Genomic DNA, 26,810 nt, shown 5'->3' on the forward strand with positions numbered 1-26,810 from the left:
TATAGATAAACATATCAAAGGTACATGTGCAATTTTGCTTATGGGGTACACCTCATCACAGAAGTTTAGGCCAGGCACAGTGGCTCACGCCTGTAATCCTAGCACTTTGGGAGGCCGAGGCAGGAGGACCACTTGAGGCCAGGAGTTCGAGACAGCCTAAGCAACGCAGCAAGATCCCATCTGTATAAAAAAAAAATTTAGCTGGGCATGGTAGTGGATGCCTGTGGTCGTAATTACTCAGGAGGCTGAGCCAGGAGGACTGCTTGAGCCCAGTAGTTCGAGGTTGCAGTGAGCTGTGATGATGTCACTACACTCCAGCCTGGGCAACAGAGATTCTGTCTCAAAAAAAAAAAAAAAAAAAGGTGGAGACCACTGCTCAACACCTAGAGGAAATCACCGGGCTTTTAATAATCAGAAAGTGAAATGGGATTTGGAAAGATTCAATCTGAACTTCTAGAAAGAAAGGCCTAGAGAAGGAACCAAGGCCAAGACAGGAGAAGCAGTGAGATCTCAGCAGTAGTCTATGCATAAGACAAAAGGCGAACTGGAAACAGGTGGAGTTCCAGGGCTGGGGAGGCCCGATAAAGGGAGGATAAATAGACTTTGATGACAGGGATGAAAGAGACAATCATCTAGGCTGGAAATAATATTCAACAACCACAGGGACAATATTTTTGGAAAGGAAGCATGGAAGAGGCCCTTGTTTGTCAGCTGATCACTACAACTAGAAAAACCGGTGGCCAAGAGTGTGGCGCACTCAGACCACTGGGCCCCACCTGAGAATGGACCTACACCCGGTGGTTCAGCTGATGGTCCTACCTGGTCTGGCTTGAGGTCTTCCCGAACAGCCTGGATGGCGTCCCGACACTCGCTGAGCATGGACTCAAACAGACGCTCCTTGGTTTCTTCGCTTTCAGCCTAAACAAAGGCACAACGAACAAGAGACTTTCTTTTGAGTAAATCGTAGTATTCTAATGGGAGGAGGGCATTGTAGCACTGATTCCCCCCGACACACACTCACACGTGCTCCAAATCAGAGATCATTTTAATTGTTACTATTCTCTACCACGTAAGATTTTCTTATAGCCTTATTCATTATTCATATGGAATGTGAATTATATTTTTAAAAGTAAACATATTGAAAAAGCCATCTGTATAACTAATCTGCAAATTTATCTGTCAGGCAGCTGATGCTTTAAATTTCTTTCTGTCACAGTACTTTCTGCTACTTTCCTCCAGAGCGTCTCCCTCTGCTCAGGACCAGGACCTGGCACCCCTTCAGAGACCTTACAGACTAGACTTGGGGCACTGCTCCTTCATACTGAAGCATAGCATGCCAGAAGTTTCCTTTCCTTTTTCCTTCCAGAACAAACTGTCAAGCTCTACTGTATGCCACAAAATTACCCTTTACAAATGTAACCCAACTTATAGATTTGTTTCTTTTAGGTCCAAGCAAGTGATAAACATCACTAATCAATACTCAATTCTCCTAAATATCATACTAGGTTCTCTTCACCATAGACATTCAGCACTCAGATACTGCACATGGCTCCTACCCTGAGAACAATTTTTAAGGCAGACAAGGTTGACAAGTATGAGGTGACAGTTCTTGTACAAGTACTGGGCGTCACCCCTCTGCTACACACCTGGGTAAGTGAAAAAGTGATTCATTAACTGAATACCTGCCAAACCACATTATCATCCTAAAGAATCTGACTGAGCAGGTGGGAATGGACAAAAAGCAGAAAGGAGATGAACTTGTATTTCTGGCAGACCCATTATGAAATTAAAACATTAACATTCCATTATTATATTTGACTTTCCATAGAAACTAACACCCAATCTGAAAAACTGTCTCAACACTCAATTGACCTCTAAGAAAGTGCAAAAGAAAACCCAGTACTGCCCACCTCTTTAACAGATGGCTAGGAGACGCTTAAAGAAAGCCTTTTTTCTGAAGAACTCTTATGTTTTTCCTAGTTTCCAGTGTGAAAAAAAAAAAATCCCCCTTATGAATTACCCAATATAAAGCAAACATACTTTTCCACTTATAAGATACTTGACATTCCTGTTGTTCACTAAATTAGGAGCAACCCAGGGGCACAGTCATCACAGAAATTTATTAAGGCAAACACAGCCACCATTAACTCACTGAAGCATAGAGTAGCACCATCCAAAAGAACTTTCTGCAATGACAGAACTGTTCTCTACCTGCACAGTAGGAGTTAGCCACACAAGGAGCACCTGGAATTTTTACTAATTTAAATTTCAATGCACTGGAGAATGCAGCTCTAAAGAAATACACATACAGAACATTGTTAAAGACCTCAAGTTGACAAGATTCTTTGCAATCACTTAATCAAACTTGCTGGCCAAATCTTTCAAAGTACAAATCCTATGGAATGGTGCAGCTGTATGATACTTAACAACTGGAATAAGATAGGTGCATAGACTTGGCACTGTTTAAGAAACAAAACCACCAACCACACTCACACACCAGAGCCACATTATTAGGAAGGATGAGCTACAGCACCAGTTTTAATACCACGCAATTCAACAAATATGCCACCAACACCCTTTTTCAGGTAGGTGGGGTTCAGTGGTTTGGGCAATGGGTGTCTAAGTAAGAAAAGCGCAAACTCCGTTTTACCAGCTACACAGGATCTGTCTCCTTTCCTGTAGGTAGGATATGGTTTAAATTAAAATGACACTAAAATGCTAAACCTCTTTACTGACAAATGTTTGTTCCCTTTAACTAAGTAAACCTCTGCATCAAGATGCTGAACGTAAGCAAACTTCCCTATTGCTTCCAAAAAAATTCTAAGTTCCATTGGGAATTTTATACAAGTCTTAAAGAACAATGAAGGAAAAAGCATATCTGAAGGGGAGGACTTAAGTCAGTTGTGTTTTTCTTTTGACACCCACGCTACACAGTGACTCAGAGACCACTAATCTCTGAAGGAGAACTTCTCGTGATTCTCCCTGGGCTGGACAAAATGTCTCCAAACTGCAAGCCTTAAATATATTTTACTACTTATACTTTTATGATATAAACCTATATTCCAGTCTAAGATAATTCCTGAAAGGACAATGCAATAAGAAACACCTCTCAACATGTAGAGGCAGGATTGCGTATCATCTATATACCAACCTCCCACGTCACCCACTGAACCAGCGAGAATGTTCCTAAGCACAGACAGCAAACTCCCTGCATAGAAAATTGTGGTCTGGCTGGACCTTTTTCCCAGGTGTGCCTATGCCAGAGAGAAAGCTTAAGCCCAGAAGTAATGTGTTACTTGTTAGCCCTAATAATTAAGTAGATAAATTCTATAATAATTTTTATAAAACTTGAAACCTCCAGAATATGCTTTTTCTACAGTCTCAGGCTCCTCAAGCAATGTCTCAACGCTGACTGGTGCAGAGGAAACTCGGCCACAGCGTCCTGAGGCATAGACCTCCTGCTAGAATATTAAAAACCAGATTCCCAGATTGTTTTCACTTGTCTGTAGAAATTGCTGGAAGGTGGTGGTGTGACTAAGAGACATACAAAGCAAGTCTGAGCACATTCCCCACCACACCCATACTATGGGGACAGGAACCAAACCTTCCCCAGCCCTGTGAGATCTAGGAAAAAACATGGAAATCTGGTAACAAAGGAGATAACCTCACTTGAGAATAGTTTATTTATTTATATTTTTTTAGGAAAAAGACGAATAGTCTCCCCTGTACTCATTAAAATATTAATCACAACTTGGTAAGGCATCAAAAGCCCACATATATTTAATACCTCCCTGCACAAAGAGCTGCCTAAGAATATTCCCACAATGCAACTACCAGTGACAATTCAGGATCTGTCAAGTATTAGGAAAGCAATATAGAGATAAACCAAGAAGACAGTATTCAGGATGTGAAGACTGAAAGCTTGGCTAAAGAAACTCAAAATTTTGCAACTGTATTTTGGCAGCTGATTAACTCTAAACTCAAGTCTTTTCAGTCTCATATTCTATTTCCCTGAATTATTTCTTCCTTCCAGGCTTTTCAGTAAACTGTTATTTTAGTATTTAAACATAAAAGCCTCTACAAACAAGCATCAAGCTGGGGTTACCAAATTCTTGCATTCCAGTTACTAGAGGGTGGCAAATACCAGTATCAGCTACGTTAAGAGACACTGTAATTATATCCAGAATATACAAGGAACTCAAACACTCAACAGCAAAAACCCCAAGTAATCCAATTTTAAAATGGGCAAATGAGCTGAATAGACATCTATCAAAAGACAATACACAAATGGCCAACAGGAAAATGAAAAAATGTTCAATATCACTAATCATCAGCAAATCAAAACCACAATGAGATATCACTTCATACCTGGTAGAACAGCTATTAGCAAAAAGACAAAAAACAACAAATGCTGGCAAGGATGTGGAGAAAGGGGAACTCTTACACACCGCTGGGGTATGTAAATGAGTACAGCCATTACAGAAACAGTATGGAGGTTCCTCAAAAAACTAAAAATAGAACATATGATCCAGTAACACCCCTACTGGGCATCTATCCAAAGGAAAAGAAATCAGTACGTTGAAAAGATATCTGCACTCCCTTGTTTATTACACTATTACCTTGTTTACTTAGCACTATTCACAATAGCTAAGGTATGGAATCAACCTAAATGTCCATCAACAGATAAATGGAAAAGAAAGTGTGGTATACACACCTAATAGACTACTATTTAGCCATAAAAAAGAACAAAATTTTGTCTTCTTTTGAGGCAATATAGATGAACTTGGAGGACATTATGTTAAGTGAAATAAGCCAGGCATAGAAAGATAAATGCCAGGCCGGGCATGGTGGCTCACACTTGTAATCCCAGCACTTTGGGAGGCCAAGGCGAGAGGATCGCTTGAGTCTAAGAGTTCAAGACCAGAGTGAGCAACATAGCCAGACCCCATCTCTGCAAAATATTAAAAAAAATTAGCTGGGCATGGTGGTGCACACTTGTAGTCCCAACTACTCAAGAGGCTGAGGCAGGAGGTTCACTTGAGCCCAAAAGTTCGAGGTTGCAGTGAGCTATGATCATGCCACTACACTTTAGCCTGGGCAACAGACTGAGACCCTATCTCAAAAAAAAAAAAAAAAAGAAGAAAGTAGGCTGGTCGCAGTGGCTATCGCCTATAATCCTAGCACTCTGGGAGGCCGAGGCGGGTGGATTGTTTGAGCTCAGGAGTTCGAGACCAGCCTGAGCAAGAGCGAGACCCCATCTCTACTAAAAATAGAAAGAAATTATCTGGACAACTAAAATATATATATACAAAAAATTAGCCGGGCATGGTGGCGCATGCCTGTAGTCCCAGCTACTCGGGAGGCTGAGGCAGGAGGATCATTTAAGCCCAGGAGTTTGAGGTTGCTGTGAGCTAGGCTGATGCCACAGCACTCACTCTAGCCCGGGCAACAAAGCGAGACTCTGTCTCAAAAAAAAAAAAAAAAAAAATTAAAAAAAAAAAAAAAAGAAGAAAGTAAAATAAAAAGAAAGATAAATATCACATGTTCTCATTCATATGTGGAAGCTATAAAAGCTGGCCTCATAGAAGTAGAGAGCAGCACAGTGGTTACTAGAGGCAGGGAAGGGTAGTGGGGAACAGCCAAAGGTTGGTTAACAGATACAAAAGTACAGCTAGACAGGAGGAAAGAATTCTAGTGTTCTATAGCACCATAGGGTGACTATAATTAACAATTTATTGTATACTTTCAAATGGCAGGAAAAGTAGATTTTGAATGTTGCCAACACACACAAAAATTTGAGGTGACAGATATGCTAATTATCCTTATTTGATCATTACACATTGTATACATGTACCAAAATATCACACTGTACCCCATAAATATGTATAATTATTGTCAATTAAAGATAATAATAAAAGCAAAAACAAAAAACAAAAAAGAAACTACTAGAACACCCAGTGGCATCACCAGACATTCAAACTGCAAACCAAGAAATCTATCAGATTGCCACTGCCATCCTTGAGCCCAACACCTAGAAATCTCCTCAACTGATGGGTTTCCAATGATTAATCTTTCTTTTTCCCTATTTTCATAGAAATCCACCCCCCATTAAATGGCTGACTGCTATCCAGTAAATATCCTTTACTACCAAGTCCCAACAGATGGTTCGGCCAGTTCTTACGGAACAAAGGCAACTGAATGAGAAAACGGACTTATATATTGTTCAAAGGAAAGAAGAATCTCTCTTCTTTGGTTGCACAAGAGGTGAAACAAAGATTCTCTGCTTGGCCAAACTTGAGTCAGACTCCTGAACCTCCTCATAGACCTGTCTGTGCACTTGTAAAATCCAGTGTTAGCAAAGAACCTGCTATGTCAATTTAGCAAGGAACCTTCCCCACCAAATATCTGGTCATCCTTGATGTTTGATCACCTTCCTCATCCTCTACTATCCCAAGGGGATGTCTAATCACCTTGGTCTGTCTCCAGCAAGAGTCCTGTGTTAGGTTGGTTTATAGCCAGAACCCCTCTTCCTTCTGATGTTTCCTCTTAGCAATTTTCCATCCACTAACCTTCACCCTGCTCCTTGGCTATAAATTCCCACTTGCCCATATGGTATTTTTTATTATTATTATTATTTCAGCATATTGTGGGGGTACAAAAGTTTAGGTTACTTATATTGCCCTTGTCCCCCCATGCCCATGTGGTATTCAGAGTTAAGTCCAATCTTTCTCCCACACTACAAAATACCACCATAGTGGTCCCTATACTTATCATGATGGTCCTGAATAAAGTCTACCTTATCACGCTTTTAAAAATAAATAATTGTCCTGTAAAAAATAAAACAAAAATAAATTAAAAAAAAAAAAAAAAAGAGGGTCCGGGTACAGTGGCTCATGTCTATAATGCCAGCACTTTGGGAGGCTGAGACAGGAGGATTACTCAAGCCCAGGAGTTGGAGACCAGCCTGGGCAACATAGTGAGACTCTGTCTCTACAAAAAATTTAAAAAGCAAAAAAGTGAGCTGGGCATGGTGGTGCATATGCGTCTAGTCATAGCTGCTTGGGAGGCTGAGGCAGAAGGATCACTTGAGCCCAAGAGCTATGATTGCACCATTGTACTCCAGCCTGGGAAACAGAGTGAGACTCTGTTTCTTTAATCGGAAAAAAAAAAAAAAAAAAAATTCAAAAGAGAAAGAGACAGAGAGAGACAGACAGAGAGAGTCAGACACTGAAATTAAGTACCCTGTGCCTCTAGGGCATAGTTCTCATTTTCCAGGATAGTGAAACTAAGTGGGGTTATCCCAGATCTGCAAGGTTGGTTCAACATTGAAAATTAATCAATGTAATTTACTATGTTAACAGGTTTCAAATATTCTTTCCCCTTAGTCTTTATCTTTCTAAATTGAATGAACGACCTTAAACTGTCCTCACATAGTTCCTTCCACTCCTCTGGTTTTATATACCCTTCAAACACCCCACTGTATCTTGTGGGACAGCAATTAAAAACCCATACAAAAAATTAGCTGGGCATGGTGGCATATGCCTGTAGTCCCAGCTACTTGGGAGGCTGAGACAGAAGGATCACTTAAGCCCAGGAGTTTGAGGTTGCTGTGAGCTAGGCTGACGCCATGGTACTCTAGCCTGGGCAACAGAGTGAGACTCTGTCTCAAACAACAACAACAACAACAACAAAAACCTTTAAAAACCCATACAAGATTCCTAGTATACTTGCATCTCACAATTTCTACTGGTGCAGGAGGAGGTCTTAGTTATGCTTCCTAATAACCCAGTTGGATGGAGGACCAGCTTTGTTTGGCAGTGAAGGCCTATAGTGGCTGAGGCACATAACCTTGGCTACAGATCCTGAGTTACCATAAGTCCAAATTGAATTATTCATGAATAAGGAGGGGAAACCCCCCCAAAACCTCCAAACCCATACGAGTCTTATTCTCTAATTATGTATAACAAGAGAAAGACAAATTCTGATAAAACATCCCTGCACCTTTTCCTCCCATCTGGGAAATCCAACTGATATACTGAAATGGGTATTGTTGCAGCCTTCTGCCCTTTAAGCGAGTAAAAGGAATATGAGAGAGGCACTGTACAACACAGACAAGGACACAAATCAATTCTTCAACTGTTAAAAGCTGCCTTCAACCCAAAGTAGCCATTTTGGAGCAAGTCACTGAAAAGTTTAGGTGCTTAACACAACTCATCAGCACAATTAACAGAGCACCTCCCACATCTCATATACAAATTATTCAGGGTGTGATAGATTACTGTGAAGTCCGGTGAAATGCCACAGGTCCCTAGTGAGGCAGTAGACTATCAGTAGCTTGTTGATTTTTTTACGATGCCCTTTACCTCATAGGGAGGAGGAGCTCTGGAAAGTGTCTCAATCACTGTCTGCTTCAAACAAACCTATGATCACCAAGATCTCTTATCTTTTGGGATGCATTTGGTTGTTCACACCCACAAGCAGGTAATTATGTCAGTAAGTAGTATCAAGTAGCACAGCTTTGCATGAATATGACATGTACACCACAAACAAAGCAAGATATTCTGGTTTAACTAGGTTCTGTAAAGGCCCAGGAATGAGAGGTGAACCCTTAAGGGCTAGAAGGGTAGGACAACGGGTCAGAGAGATTTCAGGGACATAAGAGGTAAGCTGCTACACCACCTGCTGGACCAAAAGTGACCTCTTATTTCAACTTAGCCTCTTACTGCTCCCATTTTTACGTTGACAACTGTCGCGGTCAATTTCTTTGCCCTCTAAACATAAGAACTGCTCTATAAAACTCAGTTTTCAAAATAATTTAACAGGGTACACCTCCAGACTTACCAAATCCCAAATAGCATTAAGAAAAATTTTTGTTTTAGGAGAAATGAACACCACCAACAAACCACTACATCTTAAACACACAGGCACAACCCACAGACACACACAGAAGAGAGTGAAATAGGCATTTCCTCCTTACCTGGGCAATGGCTGCTTCATTATCAGCCAATCCCAGTAAAAAGATCCTCACTTTGTCGATCTTCACTGGAACTGTTCTCCCTCTCCATTCCACTTCACTCATGGTAGCTGCCTGTTTGGCTCGAGTCTGAGTGATCAACGCCTGGAAAGTAGTTTTTAAGAGTTAAAGCTTTAACTGTGGATATAAGTAACAAAGGTGAAAATAAGTGGAACCTATTATTTGCCTCTTTCTATAACCAACATATTATATCCCTTATAAAGTAGAGTACACACCAATTTCTACTTATTTTAAATTCCTCCCTGGTATCATGTATCTTAGCTTATGGAAACTCAAATACTAAAAAGGTACAACAGAAGGTTAAAAAGAGCAACACTTAGTTTTGATAAGGATATGAGGAGAAAAGCGTATCTGTATACACTGCAAGTAAAAATGCGAATTAGTACAAACTTAAAGATATTCGTCAATATGCATCAAAAGCTTCCAAAACATTCAATTTCACTTTTAGGAATTTATCCTAAGGAAATAATTAAGAATGCATGCAAAAACCAGGGACACAGATATTCATGGTAACACTATTTGCCACTTAATCAACAATGGTGAAGTGGTTAAATAAAACAGACTTCTGTACAATGGAGTCAAAAGACTGAAGTAGAAAAAATGCATGTGATGTTACATTTAAAAAGCAGGTACATTTAAAAACAGTGTAGAGTGAGATCCCATTTTTAAAACATATGCCTTTTTTCTACATATAGAAAAGTCTATGGCTGGGTGTGGTGGCTCACGCCTATAATCCTAGCACTCCAGGAGGCTGAGGCTTGAGATTACTTGAGGCCAGGAGTTCAAGACTATGCTGAGCAAGAGAGAGACCCCTTCTCTACAAAAACCAGAAAAATTAGCTGGGCATAGTGGTGCAAGCCTATAGTCCCAGCTACTTGGGAGGCTGAGGCAGGAGGATCACTTGAGTCCGTAAGTTTGAAGTTGCAGTGAGCTATGACAACGCCACTACACTCTAGCCCAGGGGAACAGAGCAAGACTGTCTCAAAACACACACACACACAAAAAAAAAAAAAAAAGAAAGAAAGAAAAGTCTGCAAGATATTTAACACATTATTAATAAGTGGTTACCTCCAGTTGGTAACCCATGTGATTTTATTTTTTTCCCAATCTTTCAAATTTCTTACTTTTTCTATGAGTATATGTTGTTTACTTAGAAAATAAATGCAAAATGCAATGAAGTTAAAAAGTTAAATAAAGTATTAATTGAAAAGTTTTTTGTTAAAACTTTTAACGAATAGATATTTGCCAATATAGATATAAATATGCATACATTAATAGCAATAACACCTAGGGAATGGGTGGGATTATGAATTACTTCTTCTAGACTTTTTCAAACCAGACTTTTCACAAAAATGTACATAGATTACCTCCAATTTCTCAGCAAGGAGACCTTCAGTGCCCCCAGACCTCAGTCTCATCTGCATAAGTTCATTGATAGCTGACTGGTCCCCTGAAAGAAAAAGGAAAATCTTCAAGGGGCTGGTTTGTTTTCTTGTGAACCAGTAGATTCAACTAAGTCTTAAAAGAGCTTTTGCCCTTCCACATACACATGTCAATGAATCTGCAGTATGATCTACTCTCTGAAGAAAAGTCTTTTACAAAGAATGAACCTGGCTGAGGCAGTGAAAATACTGTATGGTACTATGATGGTGAATACATGTCATTATATATTTGTCCAAACTCACAAAATGTACAATATCAAGAGTGAACCCTGGCCGGGTGCAGTGGCTCACACCTGTAATCCTAGCACTCTGGGAGGCGGAGGTAGGGGGATCACTTGAGGTCAGGAGTTGGAGACCAGCAGGGCAACATAGTGAGACACTATCTCTACAAAAAATTTAAAAATTAGCTGGGCATGGTAGTACACGCCTTTAGTCCCAGCTACTTTGGAGGCTGATGTGGGAGGATAGCTTGAGCCCAGGAATTCAAGGTTATAGTGAGCTATGATCACACCACTACGCTCCTGCCTGGGCAACAGAGCGAGACTCTGTCTCTTTAAAAAAATAAAAGAAAAAATATCACATGGTAGAAGGGGCAAAAAAAAAAAAAAACATAAAGAGAGAACTCTAGCCCGGTGCGGTGGCTCATGCCTGTAATCCTAGCACTCTGGGAGGCCGAGGCGGGTGGATTGCTCGAGGTCAGGAGGTCGAGACCAGCCTCAGCAAGAGCGAGACCCTGTCTCTACTAAAAATAGAAAGAAATTATCTGGCCAACTAAAATATATATATACAGAAAAAATTAGCCGGGCATGGTGGCGCATGCCTGTAGTCCCAGCTACTGGGGAGGCTGAAGCAGTAGGATCGCGTAAGCCCAGGAGTTTGAGGTTGCTGTGAGCTAGGCTGACGCCAGGGCACTCACTCTAGCCCAGGCAACACAGCGAGACTCTGTCTCAAAAAAAAAAAAAAAAAAAAAGAGAGAGAGAGAACCCTAATGTAAACTATGGACTTTGGGAGATTCCGACGTGTCAGTGTACAGTCATCAATTGTAACAGATGGACTCTGGGGCGTGACAATAATGGAGGAGGCCACACATGCGTGAGGACAGGGTTATAGGAGAAATCTCTGTAGCTTTCTCTCCGTTTTGCTATGAACCTAAAACTGCTCTAAAAAGTTAAAAATGAACTCAGCTGGGGACTCAAGACTGCACTCTTGGGGAGTGTAGAAGATGGCAGGAAACAGAAGCAAAGGAACTGCCTTCTGTCTACTTTTGTCATCAACCAAAACTGAGGACGAGGATGGATGCAAAGGAAGGAGAAGAACATTAAATAAATTCCCTGGGCTCTCTGAGCTGAGCTCCCAGCAAGCCACCTGCCAATGCTCAAGCTGGTGCAATACCTCAGTCCCTGCTCACCAATATTATATGCACAGTAGCGGATGTTGGGTGAGATCTCTTCCACACGTTGGTTATACAATATAGCCTGCTCCTCTGTGAAAGCACTGGCTAGCTTCTCGTAGATAGTTCTGCAAGGAAAGAAATGTCAGGTTTTACAGCATCCTAATGTTAACAAAATAAACTCATAAGGAATACAGTGGCTAAAAACAAAACACAGCCCTTTGAAGCTTTTCTACCATCTACCAGAACTGGCATGTTCTAACGGTAAAAGAGAATAGCGAACATTTCTTTAGGAAAAGAAAAAATCATACTAACTTTCATAGAAACAAGCCATTACCTGATCTGCAGCCTGAATTTGACTATCTATAATCGAAACTAGTCAACGCCTTTGGACCACAGGACTTACTTGCATTTGTTAAAAGCCTCAATGGCAGCTTTCCACTCCTGATGTTCAAAACGCAGCATTCCTGAGAGGTAAGCCGTGTAAGCCTGTGAGGAGATGAAAAGGAAGAATGCTTCAACCCCAAACCACCAGCACTCCTGCTCAGTCTTCCTCTACTGCTTTCAAACTTTGATATAAAAAAATATGGATATATTCATGTTGATTTTAAAACAGATATACTTATTTAACAAAAAAACTATGATACATAGGTAATTTGTTATGATTCATTTACTCTCCAGGAGAGAACTTCAAAATAGAAAAAAATAATTGTTTTCTTCATTTTACTTAACCAATTTCGGGGCTACAACATAAACATCAAAAGTTGAATATAACCTTGCAATTTCTAACATCTCTTTTTTAAAAAATTCATTTCCAAAAAAATTCTTACTTTGGGAGGGTGGGCTGAAGAAAAAAAAAAAAATTTTTTGTTTTGTGAACTTTCCTAGGTACAAGATATAAGCTTTCTATCTACATATCAAAAGAAGTATCTTCAAGAAGACATTTCTTGAAAAGTTAGAGCTAATTATAAAAAACCAAGAGCTCAAAAACAAAAACAAGAAATGCTAACTTCCTTCATCTTGTAAAAGCAAGTTCAGAAAGTTTTTTTCTCTCCTATCAATTTATAACATAAGAAACCGTGTTCTGTTTAACTGTATTTTTTTTAAAGTCACATCCCTAATCTCCACAATAAAGCAAACTGGACGTTAAGACACTAACCTGAGCCTCTAACTTGGTCTTGGCGTCCACGCGATTGCTCTCACACAAGCGTTCCAGTTCTTCTGCGTGCTTCACGGCTTTGCGTAGGCGAGATAACAAGTGAAACCGTTTTCGGGGTTCGGTGTTGGCTTCCTGTTTGAGCTGCATGGCATAGCTCCAGGCTCTTTCGGCATCCATCAGAACCAGAAGCAAATATCTAGAGCAGACAAGATGGAAGAGCTGAACAATGAAGGCCAGGGGCATCAGACCCAGATATATTTTCTGAGGTGCATTCATTAGTGACTTTACTCTCTCTCTCTCTCTTTCCTCCCTCAAAACTACCGTCTTGACAGTATCAGCCATGACTGCCAAATCAGCCATCTCTGACCCCAACTCAGGTGTCACCTCAGGTTTCTTATCCCCTACTAGCCGTATCTCAGTAAAAAGCCTCTACTAACTACCTCGAACTCAGTAAACCCAGAATCTTGACCTACCACTCCTAAACTCTGTCAAACAGAGGCAGTTTAGGTGCATGATCTGGCCTCATCTTTGAATCAACACCTCCTTCATTCTAACCCAGTTAGAAACAAAGTCCTTCAAGGTCAAGCCTCCTCCAGGCTTACTGACTTTTCCATCAAGTACTTCTAAGCTAACCTCTCCCTTCCAAGACTTCAGAATGCTTAAAAGTAAATGATATACAACATGACACTTTTGCTATCTTGTAGTGTTCCCTGGTTTTGCATTTGACCAACATCTCTCAACAAGACCACAGTCAATGAGGTTCAAGAACCATGCCTCCTCTCCCTTTTCTATATCCTATATGGTGTGCCCAGCTCAGCCCTAGCTGGCTTTTGACAGAGAACGTTTGCCAACTCCTCATCCGGGCAGGAGCAAAGTGCATGTGCTACTCTTTATATATCCCTTCTCCTAGTGATGGACACTCGTGGTCCCAAACTTGCTGGCACCACAACAAGCAACTCTTCAATAAACATCCTTCCCAGGTCACTGGGTTTACCTGTGTGGGATTCCGGGAGTGGAGTTATTAATATATCCTAGACTATGGGGCAGCAAACTTTTTTGTAAAGGGCCCAATAGTACAAATTTTAGGCTTTGCAGGCCATGTGGTCTCTATGTCTAACTACCATGCTGTTATAGCACAAAAGCAGTTATAAATAATACCTAAATGAATGGGTATGGCTGTATTCCAATAAAACTTTATTTATACAAACAAGTGTCAAGATGACAAATTGGCCCTATAGGCTGAGTTTTGAGAAACTAACCTAGAGACCTTCGATACACATTGCTTGACAAATTAATCTTTCAGCAAATGTTAAGCACTGGTGCATTCAGCACTGAAATGCAGAACCCTCCTATAATAATTTACATACTGCCAAATATTATTAAGATATATTGATTCCAGCACTTAGTTTTAGACATTGAAATTTGCATCTAGAAACCTTACCTAATAACTAATTAGATTCTTATCACTACCTTTAACATTTACCATCCCAACATAGTTCTTGAACAAGCTACTGAAGCTCTTTGAGCCTCAGTTTCCTCACTTTAGAATTCAGGAACAGTAACAAATGCCCATCCCACAGAGCTGCTAAGAGTCACATGAGATCATTAAAGGGTTTGGCACAAAGTCTAGCACATTGTGATTGTTCAATAAATGTATTAGCAAGATGTATTAGCAACTAGCACTGAGCAGTCAATACCTATTATCAGTCAGAAGATCTTCAGTCACTTTTTTTCCTGTGAATTTGTGTCTGTTCCCCATCTTGAAGTTGAGTGTTTTTCGGAGACGTCTTTGTCTACGAGAACAGTAGCCCCTGTAAAAAACCACAAACAAAACTTATTTGGCAAAGCTGAAGAGTATTTGGGGTATTCTACTTATGGTTACTATAGATATCACACATCAGCTTATAAACATTTACTGAACAACTAAAACATGCAGTGCAGTATGATTGGTATTACAGAAAAAACGAAGGGATAGAGGACACAGTGTCCATTCTCAAGAAGCCCACACTCTAGTAGGGGAGGATCATGCAGATAAAATGGCAACCAAAAAAACAAGGAAAATGTCAAACTGAATGGACCTGAGTAATCAATCATTCTCTTCTTGTTAACACCTTAGGCTTGAGTGGACTCATGGTGGGCCTTGAAAGAATGAGTAGGATTCTAACGGATGCAAAGGAGGGGAAGGGGCATCCCGAGGGAGACTGATGACAGCAAAGACATGGAGAGAGGAAATGCAAGCATGTTTGAACAAAAGTACAAAAGTGAGGAGGCCAATTAGGATGTTATCCGGAAACACTACAAATATCACCTCTATGCCAAGCCTCTCTCCTCTGTGCTCATGCAGCCCTTTATTCTTACTTCTATTACAGTGTATGGCATTATAATTATGTTCTTACACAGCTATCCCACTAATACAAACTCCTGTAATGCAGGGATTTTATTTTTAAATTTCCTCCAATACCCTAGCACAGTGCCTAGCACACAGATTTGACTAAATTAGTGTAAAAAATACATAAAAAATTTTATTGATCTTTAAATCAAAATAATGTAGCATACAATTTATAATACAAATGATATTTAAATATAACTTCATCTCAGTCTTAAAGCTATTAGGGCATAAGTTATTAAAAAGAAGAAATAATATTAATAGTCTAGGTTGAATCTATGAATTGGATTTTTTCCCATCAATCCTTAATATCAGCTTTAATTATCATTTACTCTTTTATAAAAAAATCAAATAGAACACTCATACATTATGGGTAGAAATAAAAATTGGTAAACATTTTCTGGCAATATCAAGATCTGGCATTTATCCAGATCCCCAAAAGTGTTCATACTCTGAAACAGTCTACTTCTATACTACTCAATACTAAAGAAATAATCAAAACACAGACAAAGAGGTATGAACAGAGATTCATGAGAACAAAATTTTTAAGCCTACTAAACTGGCTACCATGTAAATAGCCAAACTAGGGGAATAGGTAAATAAATTATGGTACACCTATGCATTGGATTATAATGCAAACAATGAAAATCATGCATATGAAACATTTTCAAAAGCACAGAGAAATACATATAATGTAAAGCAAAAAAGTGGGATACAAAGTTGTATACATACTATGACTAAACTTATGAAAATACCTAGAAAAAGATTAAAGGACCAAAAATACTATTTGGTGGAAATAAATATATAACTGTATTTATGAATTAAAAGAGATAAAAATGGACTAAAGGATACACAAAGTCATGACATAACTGGGGGAAGGGAATGGCCAGGAGGATGGTGGTTAAAGTGGACTTTAGTTTCCTTTGTCATGTTTGTCAAACATGAAAATTTTAACGCTGCACTTCTGGATATTGGGAATACGGATGTTTTACTCTTTAAACTTCTATTTTCATTTCTAAAATATGTAACACAAATGACTTTTAAACATAAGATGGACAATTTCACTTATGATTAAATAAATGCAAATAAGAAAGTCTAAGAGGAAATATGTCAAAATGTTAATTGTGCCTGGTTATCTCTGGGGCTTTGAGATTATAAGTAGATTCTTTTCTGCTCTTTTGCTATTGCGACAATTTGTTTTTTTTGGAGACAGGGTCTTACTTTGTCACCCAGGCTGTCATGCAGTGGTGTGAACAAGCTCACTGTAACCTCAAATTCCTGGGCTCAGGCACTCCTCCCGCCTCAGCCTTCAGAGTAGCTGGGACTACAGGCCCATTGCCCGGCTACTTTTCCAATTTTTTGTAGAGATAGGGTCTTGCGCTTTGTTACCCAGGTTGGTCTTGAACTGCTGGCCTCAAGCAATCCTCCTGCCTCGGCCTCCCAAAGTGCTGGCATTACAGGCATGAGCCACCATGCCCAGCAGCTACTGCGACAATATATAAGCTTCTACGGTTATAAGAAATTTTTTAAAAAGCACCCCCCACCCCGAGAGGGGAGATCAAAGAGGAATATATTAATATAACTAATAATCTTTGCCTAAAGGTTAAGAAATTTCCAGTAAATAGAATGTTACAGTATTGCCAGAATAAAAAAGAAATTTAAGAGAGCATTAAATCATATCTGACCCATCTTGAAATGAGTCTATAATCTAGAATAGAGTATACAACATTTTCGTTGCAGCAGTTACTACACAAGACAAGTTTAGGACTGCTTAAATCATCCGACATAAGGACAGCAATAAATAAGCGTATGTTTACTAGCAACTGTCAGCCTAGAGAGTAACATTTTCCAGGAAGAATCTGTTGTGTAAAGAAAAACCTGGAGTGAATTGCTCCCTCAACAATCAGCAAACTAATGGTTCATTCTAATATAACAAATTTTTGTCCCCAAGTCACTTGACTTAAGCACAGTAATTAGGTGCTAACCTAACCAAGAAAAAGTACATTAAGACAAAAACAAAACAAGACAACACACCGTTATCCTACAATAGGAAAGTCCTTCAACAAATTAAGAACACCAAGTATAACTGGTAGCCATGTTATGTTAGGTGAAAAAATACAGGTTACCAAAGAGTCTCTACAGTATGAACCCAGACTGCTTAAACACAGACGTGCACATACTGTGCACACGCTCACAAAAATCTTTCCTTTCCTTTAACCTCACGTCCTATACCTAAGGAACCTCCTCCTTTTGTTTCCTCCACAGTAAAACTTCTTCAACTCTTGGCCTATAGCTGCTGTCTGTGCTTCCTCAGTTCTCTCTCCTCAACCTACTCCGATCAGGCCTCCATCCTTATTACTTCCCTCAAACTGTTCTGAAAAGGTCATTAATGATGCTAAATTAAAACTATGACACCACTTAGAATCATTCAAAAAAAGAAATACTTAGGTATAAATCTAACAAAACATGTATAGGACTTGTATGATGAAAACCACAAAATGCTAACAAAAAAAAAAATTAAGGGCCAGGAGAGGTGGCTCACACTTGTAATCCTAGCACTCTGGGAGGCTGAGGCAGGAGGATCGCTTGAGGTCAGGAGTTCAAGACCAGCCTGAGCGAGACTCCACCCATCTCTACTAAAAATAGAAAAATTTGCTGGGCATGGTGGTGTGTGCACCTGTAGTCCCAGATACTTGGGAGGCTGAGGCTGGAGAATTGCTTGAAGCCAGGAGTTTGAGGTTGCTGTGAGGTAGGCTGACAACATGGCACTCTAGCCCAGTAGACAGAGCGAGACTCTGCCTAAAAAAAAAAAAAAAAAAAAATCAAAGCTCTAAATAATGGAGAAACATGGGTGTTCAAGGATTGGGAGACTCAACATAGTAAAGATGTCAATTATCCCCAAATTGATATACAAGTTTAAAGCAATTCCTATCAAAATTCTAGGAAGGTTTTTTTATAGATATAGACATCATTATTCTAAAATGTATATGGGTCACACCTATTAGGACTGGCTATTACAACAAATGGCAGAAATTGGAACCCTTATGTATTACTGATAGGAATGTAAAACTTGTGTAGCCACTGTGGAAAACAGCATGATGGTTTCTCAAAAAATTAAATATAGAGTTCATTAGATCCAGCAATTCCACTTCTGAGTATATACCCAAAGAACTGAAATCAAAGACTCAAACAAATGTTCATATATCAATGTTCAAAGCAGCAGTATTCACAATAGCCAAAGGTGGAAACAACCCCCAGGTCCACATACACAATGAAATATTATTCAGCCTTAAAAAGGAGTAAAATTCTGATACATCTATAACATGGATCAACTTTCAACACATTATGCTAAGTGAAATAAGCAAAACACAAAAGGCCAAATATTGTATGATTCCGAAATAGGGAACTGGCAGGCCCTGTTCCGTAAGAAGTCATAAGACTGGAACCAAGGTCTCTGATGAAACAGGAGACAGTGGTAGGGAAACTAGCCAAAGCCAGTTAGAACCAAGATGGTGAGGAAAATGACCTCAGGTTACCCTCACTGCTCATTATATGCTAATTATAACACATTAGTATGCTAAAAGAAACTCTCACCATCACCATGACAGTTTACAAATGCCATGGCCTTATATGGTTTAGAAAGGGGAGGAACCCTTGGTTCCAGGAACTCCCCACCCCTTTCCCAGAAATCTGATGAATAATCCTCACTCTGCTTAACATAAAATTAAATAAAAAGTATAAAATAAGGCCCCAGAAACTCACAAAGGACTATTCTCGGTTGCTCTGAGAGATAGCCGCTGCTCCTAGCCTTCCTTTTGTTTCTTTCTTACTTCAGTAAACTTATTTTTGCTTTACTCTGTGAGTTCACTCTTGAATTCTTTCCTGCATGAAGCCAAGAACCCACTTGGCCTTCAGTCTGGACCCCAGTTTTGGGGTCCACTTTCCTGTATCAATTCCACTTAAATGAGGTAGTTAGAATAAGCAAATTCACACAGACAGAAAGTAGAAGTTACCAGGGATTGTAGATAGAAGGGAATGAGGAATTAGTGTTTAATGGGTACAGAGTTTCAGTTTGGGATGATAAAAAAGTTCTGGAGATTGATAATATAACAGTGATAGTTACACACTATGTGAATATATTTAATGCCACTGAAGTGTTCACTTAAAGTGGGTTAATTTTATTTATATATTTTACCACAATAAAAAAATAAACATGCAACACTAAATAAAATTAACTAGAAAAAAAGAACCGAAAATTGGAATCAATCAATATCATTCAACTGGGAGATAGACAAGCAGGTTGTGACTCATCCCTACAATGGAATACCACTGAGCAATGTAAAAGAATAAACTACTGACCATGTGGATGGATCACAAAAGAGCAATATGTTAAGTGAAAGAAAGCCCACACAAAAGGCTACCCACAGTATAATTCTATTTATATGACATTACGGAAAAGGAAAAACTACAGAGACAGACATCCGATCAGATTTCTGCCAGATGGGGATGGGAAGAGGGGATTGACTACAGGGGAAATTTATGAGATAATGGAAATGTCCTATATCTCAATTTTATTGTGGTTACCTAACCACATACATTTGTCAAAACTCAAGCCGTGTACCTAAACAGGATGAATGTTATCATATATAAATAATACTTCAATAAACCTGACTTTAAAAAAAGAAAGATGTGGACATATCAAAGAACACAGTAGCCAACTTAAAGGGGCTTCCACTGGCCAATGTAGGTCAATCAGAGCATCAAAATAATGATATCAGATTACAACTCATAAAATAGTACCCTGTGAATATATACAGATACAAATAAATGTATATACTGGAAGTTTGATGAAGAATAAGATAATTACATAGTATTTCCTCATAAACTACTTAGAAATTACAGAGGAAAAAGGAGTAACTTCCCAGTGGGAAAGCCTGGCCAATCAACTTAATCAAATGATCAAAGTGCACATCAGAAACCAGACACTGAAATTGTGTGCTGCTGGATGGACACAATGAGCCGTACTCATGTCACTTCTGTGATTCCCTGCCAAAGATTTACAACCTGAATCTCATCATAAGGAGACATCAAATAAGCCCAAATTGAATGACACTCTACAAAATAACTGCGCTGTAATCTTCAAAAATGTCAAGATCTTAAAAAACAATGAATGACCGAGGAACTGTCCCAGAGTTAAGATTAAAGAGACATGACAATTACATGCAATGCACAATTCTGAACTGAATCTTTTTGCTATAAAGGAAATGACTAGGCCGGGCGTGGTGGCTCACACCTGTAATCCCAACACTCTGGGAGGCCGAGGCGGGAGGATCGCTTGAGGTTAGGAGTTCAAGACCAGCCTGAGCAAGAGCAAGACCCCGTCTCTACTAAAAATAGAAAGAAATTATCTGGACAACTAAAAATATATATAGAAAAAATTAGCCAGGCATGGTGGTGCATGCCTGTAGTCCCAGCTACTCGGAAGGCTGAGGCAGCAGGATTGCTTAAGCCCAGGAGTTTGAGGTTGCTGTGAGCTAGGCTGATGCCATGGCACTCTAGCCCAGGCGACAGAGTGACACACTGTCTCAAAAAAAAAAAAAAAAGACTTTTTCTTTTTTGAAGATAGAGTGTCACTCTGTCACCCCCAGTAGAGTTCAGTGGCATCATCATAGCTCACTGCAACCTCAAACTCCTGGGCTCAAGCGATCCTTCTGCCTCAGCCTCTCTAGTAGCTGGGATTACAGGCACATGCCACAGAGCCCAACTAATTTTTCTATTTTTTGTAGAGACAGGGTCTTGCTCTTGCTCAAGCAATCCTCCCGCCTCAGCCTCCCAGAGTGCTAGGATTACAGGCATAAGCCACTGTGCCTGGCCAAAAAAAATACATTTTTACATCATTTATATCACTGTATAAAATGGTATTAAGGAATTATTGTTAATTTGGTTAGGTGCGATAATAGTATCTTTGTTAAGTTTTTAAAAAGCTTTATTTGTTGGAGATACAAACTGAAATACTGATGGTGAAATGGTATGATGTCTAGGATTTGCTTTAAAATAATCCAACAACAAAACAGGACAAAACATACTGCTGGCAAGGATGTGGTGTAATTGTAGCTCTCAAGCACTGTTGTTTGTGCAAACTGGTACAATGACTTTGGAAAACTGTTTTGTACTGAAGCTGAACATAACCTATCCCAGAGTTTTCCACTCCCAGGTACACAACCAACAGAAATAGGGCCGGGTGCAGTGGCTTATGTCTGTAATCCCACCACTCTGGGAGGCTGAGGCGGGAGGATAATTTGAGCTCAAGAGTTCAAGACCACCCTGCGCAAGAGTAAGACCCTATCTCTACTAAAAATAGAAAAATTAACCAGGTGTGGTGTTGCTCGGCTATAGTCCCAGCTACTCCATAGACTTAAGCAGGAAGATCTCTTGAGTCCAGGAGTTTGAGGTAGCAATGAGCTATGATGAGGCTACTGCACTGCACTCTAGCCTAGTCAACAGAGCAAGACCTTGTCCCTATGAGAATACCAACCACACAGCAATACGAATAAAAGAACTACAACTACAAAAATATGGAGGAATATTACAAACCTAATGATGAAGGAAGACTCTCACAAAAGAATACGTGCTGTGTGATGCTATGTAGATAAATTTCAGAAATAAGCAAACCTATTCTAAGGTGTTAGAAGTCATGATAGTGGTGACCCTTGGGGAGGAAGAGTTTGTGATTAGAAGGGGCAAAAGGGGGACTTCTGGGATGTTGGTGATGTTTTGGCTCAATCTGGGTGCTGGTTACAGGAGTTTGGTTTCTGAAAAATTCACCATTTTCTATACATAAATTTTATTTGAATAGAATTTTTAAATCTTTCAATAAAATGTTTTTTTAAAAAATATAGGGAAAGAAACAGATTAAAGAAGAAGAGCAGAAAGTTGGTCACTATGATGACTGAGTGATGGACTCAGGATTCATTGTACTATCATCTCTACATAAGTGTTTGAAAATTTCCTTAATAATTAAAAAAAATCAGATCATAATAGTTCTTGGCTTAAAACTCTCTCGTGGTTTCCCATCAAACTAGATTAACACCTGAACTTGTTACCACGGCATGCAGGGTCCTACACACCCTGGCCCTGTCTACTTCTGCCCCCTCAGCTCTTACCACTACCTGCCTTGCTCACTCCACCTCAGCCCTGCTGACCCTTTACCACCTGGCTGACTCCTCAGCCTTCATGTCCTCACCTAAATGCCCCGCTCTCAGAAAGGGCGTTCCTGACACACCCCTAATCTAACTCCCTTTCACAGGAGCTCCTTTCTTTAATTTTCACCATAGCTTCACATTTCTGTTTGTAAATTCCCTGAGATTAAGATCCTTTGCCTGTGTTTTTTAATGCTCTCCAGTGCATAGAATAGTGCTGGGCACTCGACAGGTGCTCACAAAATGTTTTTGAATGAATGAACAAATAAATAAGAATCTGAAATATAGAGTATTTTAGAAGTCAAAGCCCATAATACTTACAATACAGAAATGGAAGCATATCTCTGCTTTCAAGTAATTTAACTGTATTACAAATTAGGTATCTACTCTATTTTTTAGAGTCATATTAAATTTATTTTTCAACTTGGAGACTGTTATAAAAGCTTACCAATAAATAATATCACAGAAATTCCCCTTATATAATGTTTAAAATACTGAAAAGCATTGAATTTAATTACGACTCTACAATATGGTTATGTTAAAAAAAAACGATTACCACAACTGCCTGTTATTTTCAACACAAGTCTGCAAATGTATCTGTAATACTGTCAGGCAAAATCCATAAAAAGGTTGAATCATTTTATTCATTATAAAATTTTAAATTTAAAAATTATGGCCAGCATGGTGGCATACACCTATAATCCCAGCACTTTGGGAGGCCAAGGTGGGAGGATCGCTTAAGGCCAGGAGTTTAAAACCAGCCTGGGAAACATAGCAAGACCCCATCCTTAAAAAAAAAAAAAAATGAAAAAAATTAGCTGGGCATGGTGGCACACACCTGTAGTCCTAGCTACTTAGGCCACTGCACTCCAGCCTGGGTGACAAAGTGAGGCCCTGTCTCTAAAAAAAAAAAAAAAAAAAAAAAAAAAAAAAAATTATATAACTTTTGAGGATTCAATACAAATTCAATGCTAGACTTCCTAGGTACACTTTCTGATATAGCGGAGTAGATAACTAGGCTACTGACACAAGCAAACCAAGTTTGAAGATCCCACAATGATTTCCATACGTCTTGTACATGATACTAACCTGTACCTCTGAAAATCTCCATGCCGTAAACCATGCTGCTGCTGGGATTCCTTAATAATCTGAAGAACTAAAGTCAAGATTAAGGAAAAGCTTACAATGGCAAGAATCCAAATATATCAAAACCTGTACCATTAGTCTACATTTTTATCAGGCCACAGGACATTACAAATTTGTGAAATATTTAGTGCATTAATGAAATCTCTTGTAACCTTTTTCAATAGCTATCCTGGCATAGGACAAGGCTAAGCATGCAGAAAAATTAATTGCCTGAACTGTTACTACTTTCAAACTGAAAAAGGAGGACACTACTAGCAATTGGGGATTGCTAAAACCCAACAGCTTAAATAAAGCTGCTGGATTCTAAATACTGACCATAACTGGGGTGGTTCCCACTGATTTATACCTGGACCCCACATTTTACTCATTCAAGCAGATTCATGTTATATATGACGTGTACTACTCATCCATTTGCATAACCTCCTACATCTGCCAAATCCAACTTTCCTTAACAGCTGTGACGCTTGGAGAGTCTATGATTAGCACCTGTCAACCAAGCTAGGCCACAGTTTGCATAAAAATATTAAAGTTGTTCTTTTTAAAGATGAACCCTTACCAAACTCTCCTTTTAAGAATCTTAAAATATTTAATACTATGCGCCAAACTTTAGGAAGACCAATATTTACCTACAGTTTTAGTTTTATTTCCTCTATGCTTCTCTATAGACGTATATAGTGAACACTAAAGGACTCTTTCAATAACTAAAAAGGGACAAAAAGATAGAAGGTTCCCAATAAAATCAGTGCGTTCTAACATCCATTTGGAATTATTACCATCAATTCAAAAAGTAAAACTCCAAACCCCTGAAAACTTAAGTACATTAAAATGTCAAGCTGAATGTGTTATTTCAAAAATTTGCCTACATTTCCTCCATTTGTTTTTCATTGCAAAACGTCACAAACTAGTATCTCAAGCACTCAGTTCAGGTACACACTAATGAAAACTAGAAATGGATTCCTCCAGCTCATCTAAACGACTCCCAACAAGATAAAATGCCTACAGACCTATTAGGAAAACCACGCAACTGATATTAACAAGCAACCAAACTTTATAATCAAAATGAGCACAAGCTTTTCCTCAGAACAGTCCATTTTCACCTCCGCTTCCAAAGCATCAAGCTTTAAGTTTTATTACGCAGTCTACAGCGGCTGTCAGACAAGAGTATTAAGCCGAAACGTCAAGACTGCCGTTTCCTCTCCCCAGTTCACTGGCTCAAGGTGCCAAGGCCGGAGCTCAACAGAGTAGCCAGAGTGTCACCCCCGTCACAAGCCCTCCAACTGGGCAACTGCGAGACAACAGGGGAAACCTGCCAAATACCCCTGTGCCACCCAGAAGAAAAGGACGTTACCCATCCAGGAGGGCGAGGGGGATGCGCGGAAAGACCGTTCGAGAGACAGACCCTGGATCTCTTGAGTGCCAGAAAGTAAGGAGCGCAACCCTCGGCCTCTCCTGCCCAGGACGAGCCGGGACTCGCCGCCTCTCCCGCCCCCAGCCCTCCAGATCGACACGTAGTCATTCCAAGTTAGGCCCGACTGCTCTAGGATACTCTCCAAACTCAGGCTATCCCCAAATTCTTTGTTTGCCTTCGAGCCAGCTGAGGGGCGTTCGTTTTCTTTATTTTCCTCTCCTCCGGCACCGCGCCCACCGCCGCTACCGCCGCTGCTGCCGCCGCCGCCGCCGCCGCCAGGGACCTGCTTCTCAGCAGCCATCTTACCCCTGCGCCGCAGAGCAGGACGGGATAGAGAAGGCGGGACGACCGGGGCCGTTGAGAGCAGGACCCGCTAGGCCGGGCTGATGGGATAGCGGCGGACTCCGCGCCGACCGCCCTTCCTGGCCCGGGAAGCCTTTTGTTGGAGCGCGCCTGCGCGTGGGCTCGGATTCCCGGGTCCTCAGTCGTGGTGGACTAGGCTGGCGGCTCGCAGACACCGGGAAACAGTGGCTGCTGAGGTCTTCCCTGGGGCAATCCTACCTACCGTCCACCACGGGCAGGAGGACTGGAGATGGACCGCTACCTCTTGCATCTCAGCACTGGGGATCAGGCTCACGTCCCGCACGGCAGAGGGCGGGCAGACTAAGGACTTTAGGTTTCGGGGTATCTGCCTCCCCCGGGACTCCGGAGACGGGGTTTCCCTCTATAGAACGAAGTACCCCGCCTGTGAGGGAACCCCCTCTGCATTCTCCTCTGGGGCTGACCGTGGCAAAGCGATGACCAGCGGAAGCGCTGGCACAGCCAGCAGGCAGTGTCCCAATATGACTTTCTCATACTGCTTGGGACCTGTGGACCTCTGGACTTTAGGGCGATCAGTCCAAAGAGGGATAAGTGTTGAGGGATGGGAGAATATGAATTTTTGCTCTGCAGCCGCTAGAATCTGAGTCCTGAGGCTCCAGTCCCTGCTCGGTCATTACTGCTTGGGAGATGTTGGGCAAGTAACTTAATCTCCCTCTGAACCTGCTCCCTCATCTGTGAAATGGGGATAACCAATTAAAATTTTGTTAAAACTTTCCCAAATGTCCACTGATAAATGAGCTGAAAAGTAGAATGTGGACTATAACTATACAATGAAATATTATTATTATTTTTTTTTTTTTGAGACAGAATCTCATTCTGTTGCTCAGGCTAGAGTGCCGTGGCGTCAGCCTAGCTCACAGCAACCTCAAACTCCTGGGCTGAAGTGATCCTCCTGCCTCAGCCTCCTGAGTAGCTGCGACTACAGGCATGCGCCACCATGCCCAGCTAATTTTTTATATATGTATTTTTAGCTGTCCATATAGTTTCTTTCTATTTTTAGTAGAGATGGGGGTCTTGTTCTTGCTCAGGCTGATCTCGAACTCCTGAGCTCAAATGATCCTCCCGCCTCAGCCTCCCAGAGTGCTAGGATTACAGGCGTGAGCCACCGTGCCCGGCCCTTGAATATTATTTGGCCAATGAAAAGAGAATGAGGTATTGATCATGCTACACACAAACTGGATGAACTTTGAAAACATCATAATAAGTGAAAGAAGCCACACACAAAAGGCTACATACTGTGTGATTCCATTTATATGAAATATCCT

General features: G+C 40.3%; 1 protein-coding gene across 1 annotated transcript in view; it reads right to left on the minus strand.

Annotated features, from left to right (window-relative positions):
• The window catches only part of SRP68 (signal recognition particle 68), a 36,450-nt gene extending 10,958 nt beyond the window's left edge, over positions 1-25,492 (minus strand). The window contains exons 1-9 of the mRNA XM_045525721.1: positions 25,303-25,492; positions 23,700-23,766; positions 14,723-14,836; positions 13,026-13,221; positions 12,273-12,355; positions 11,885-11,994; positions 10,402-10,484; positions 8,978-9,118; positions 820-918 (exon numbers count right to left, since the gene is read on the minus strand). Of these exons, the coding sequence (XP_045381677.1) occupies positions 820-918; positions 8,978-9,118; positions 10,402-10,484; positions 11,885-11,994; positions 12,273-12,355; positions 13,026-13,221; positions 14,723-14,836; positions 23,700-23,766; positions 25,303-25,465 (1,056 nt within the window). The 5' untranslated portion in view covers positions 25,466-25,492. The remainder of the gene's footprint in view (positions 1-819; positions 919-8,977; positions 9,119-10,401; positions 10,485-11,884; positions 11,995-12,272; positions 12,356-13,025; positions 13,222-14,722; positions 14,837-23,699; positions 23,767-25,302) is intronic.
• Positions 25,493-26,810: the final 1,318 nt, after the last annotated feature.

The sequence above is a fragment of the Lemur catta genome, chromosome 15 (genome assembly GCF_020740605.2).
Source record: "Lemur catta isolate mLemCat1 chromosome 15, mLemCat1.pri, whole genome shotgun sequence".
Classification (NCBI taxonomy): domain Eukaryota; kingdom Metazoa; phylum Chordata; class Mammalia; order Primates; family Lemuridae; genus Lemur; species Lemur catta.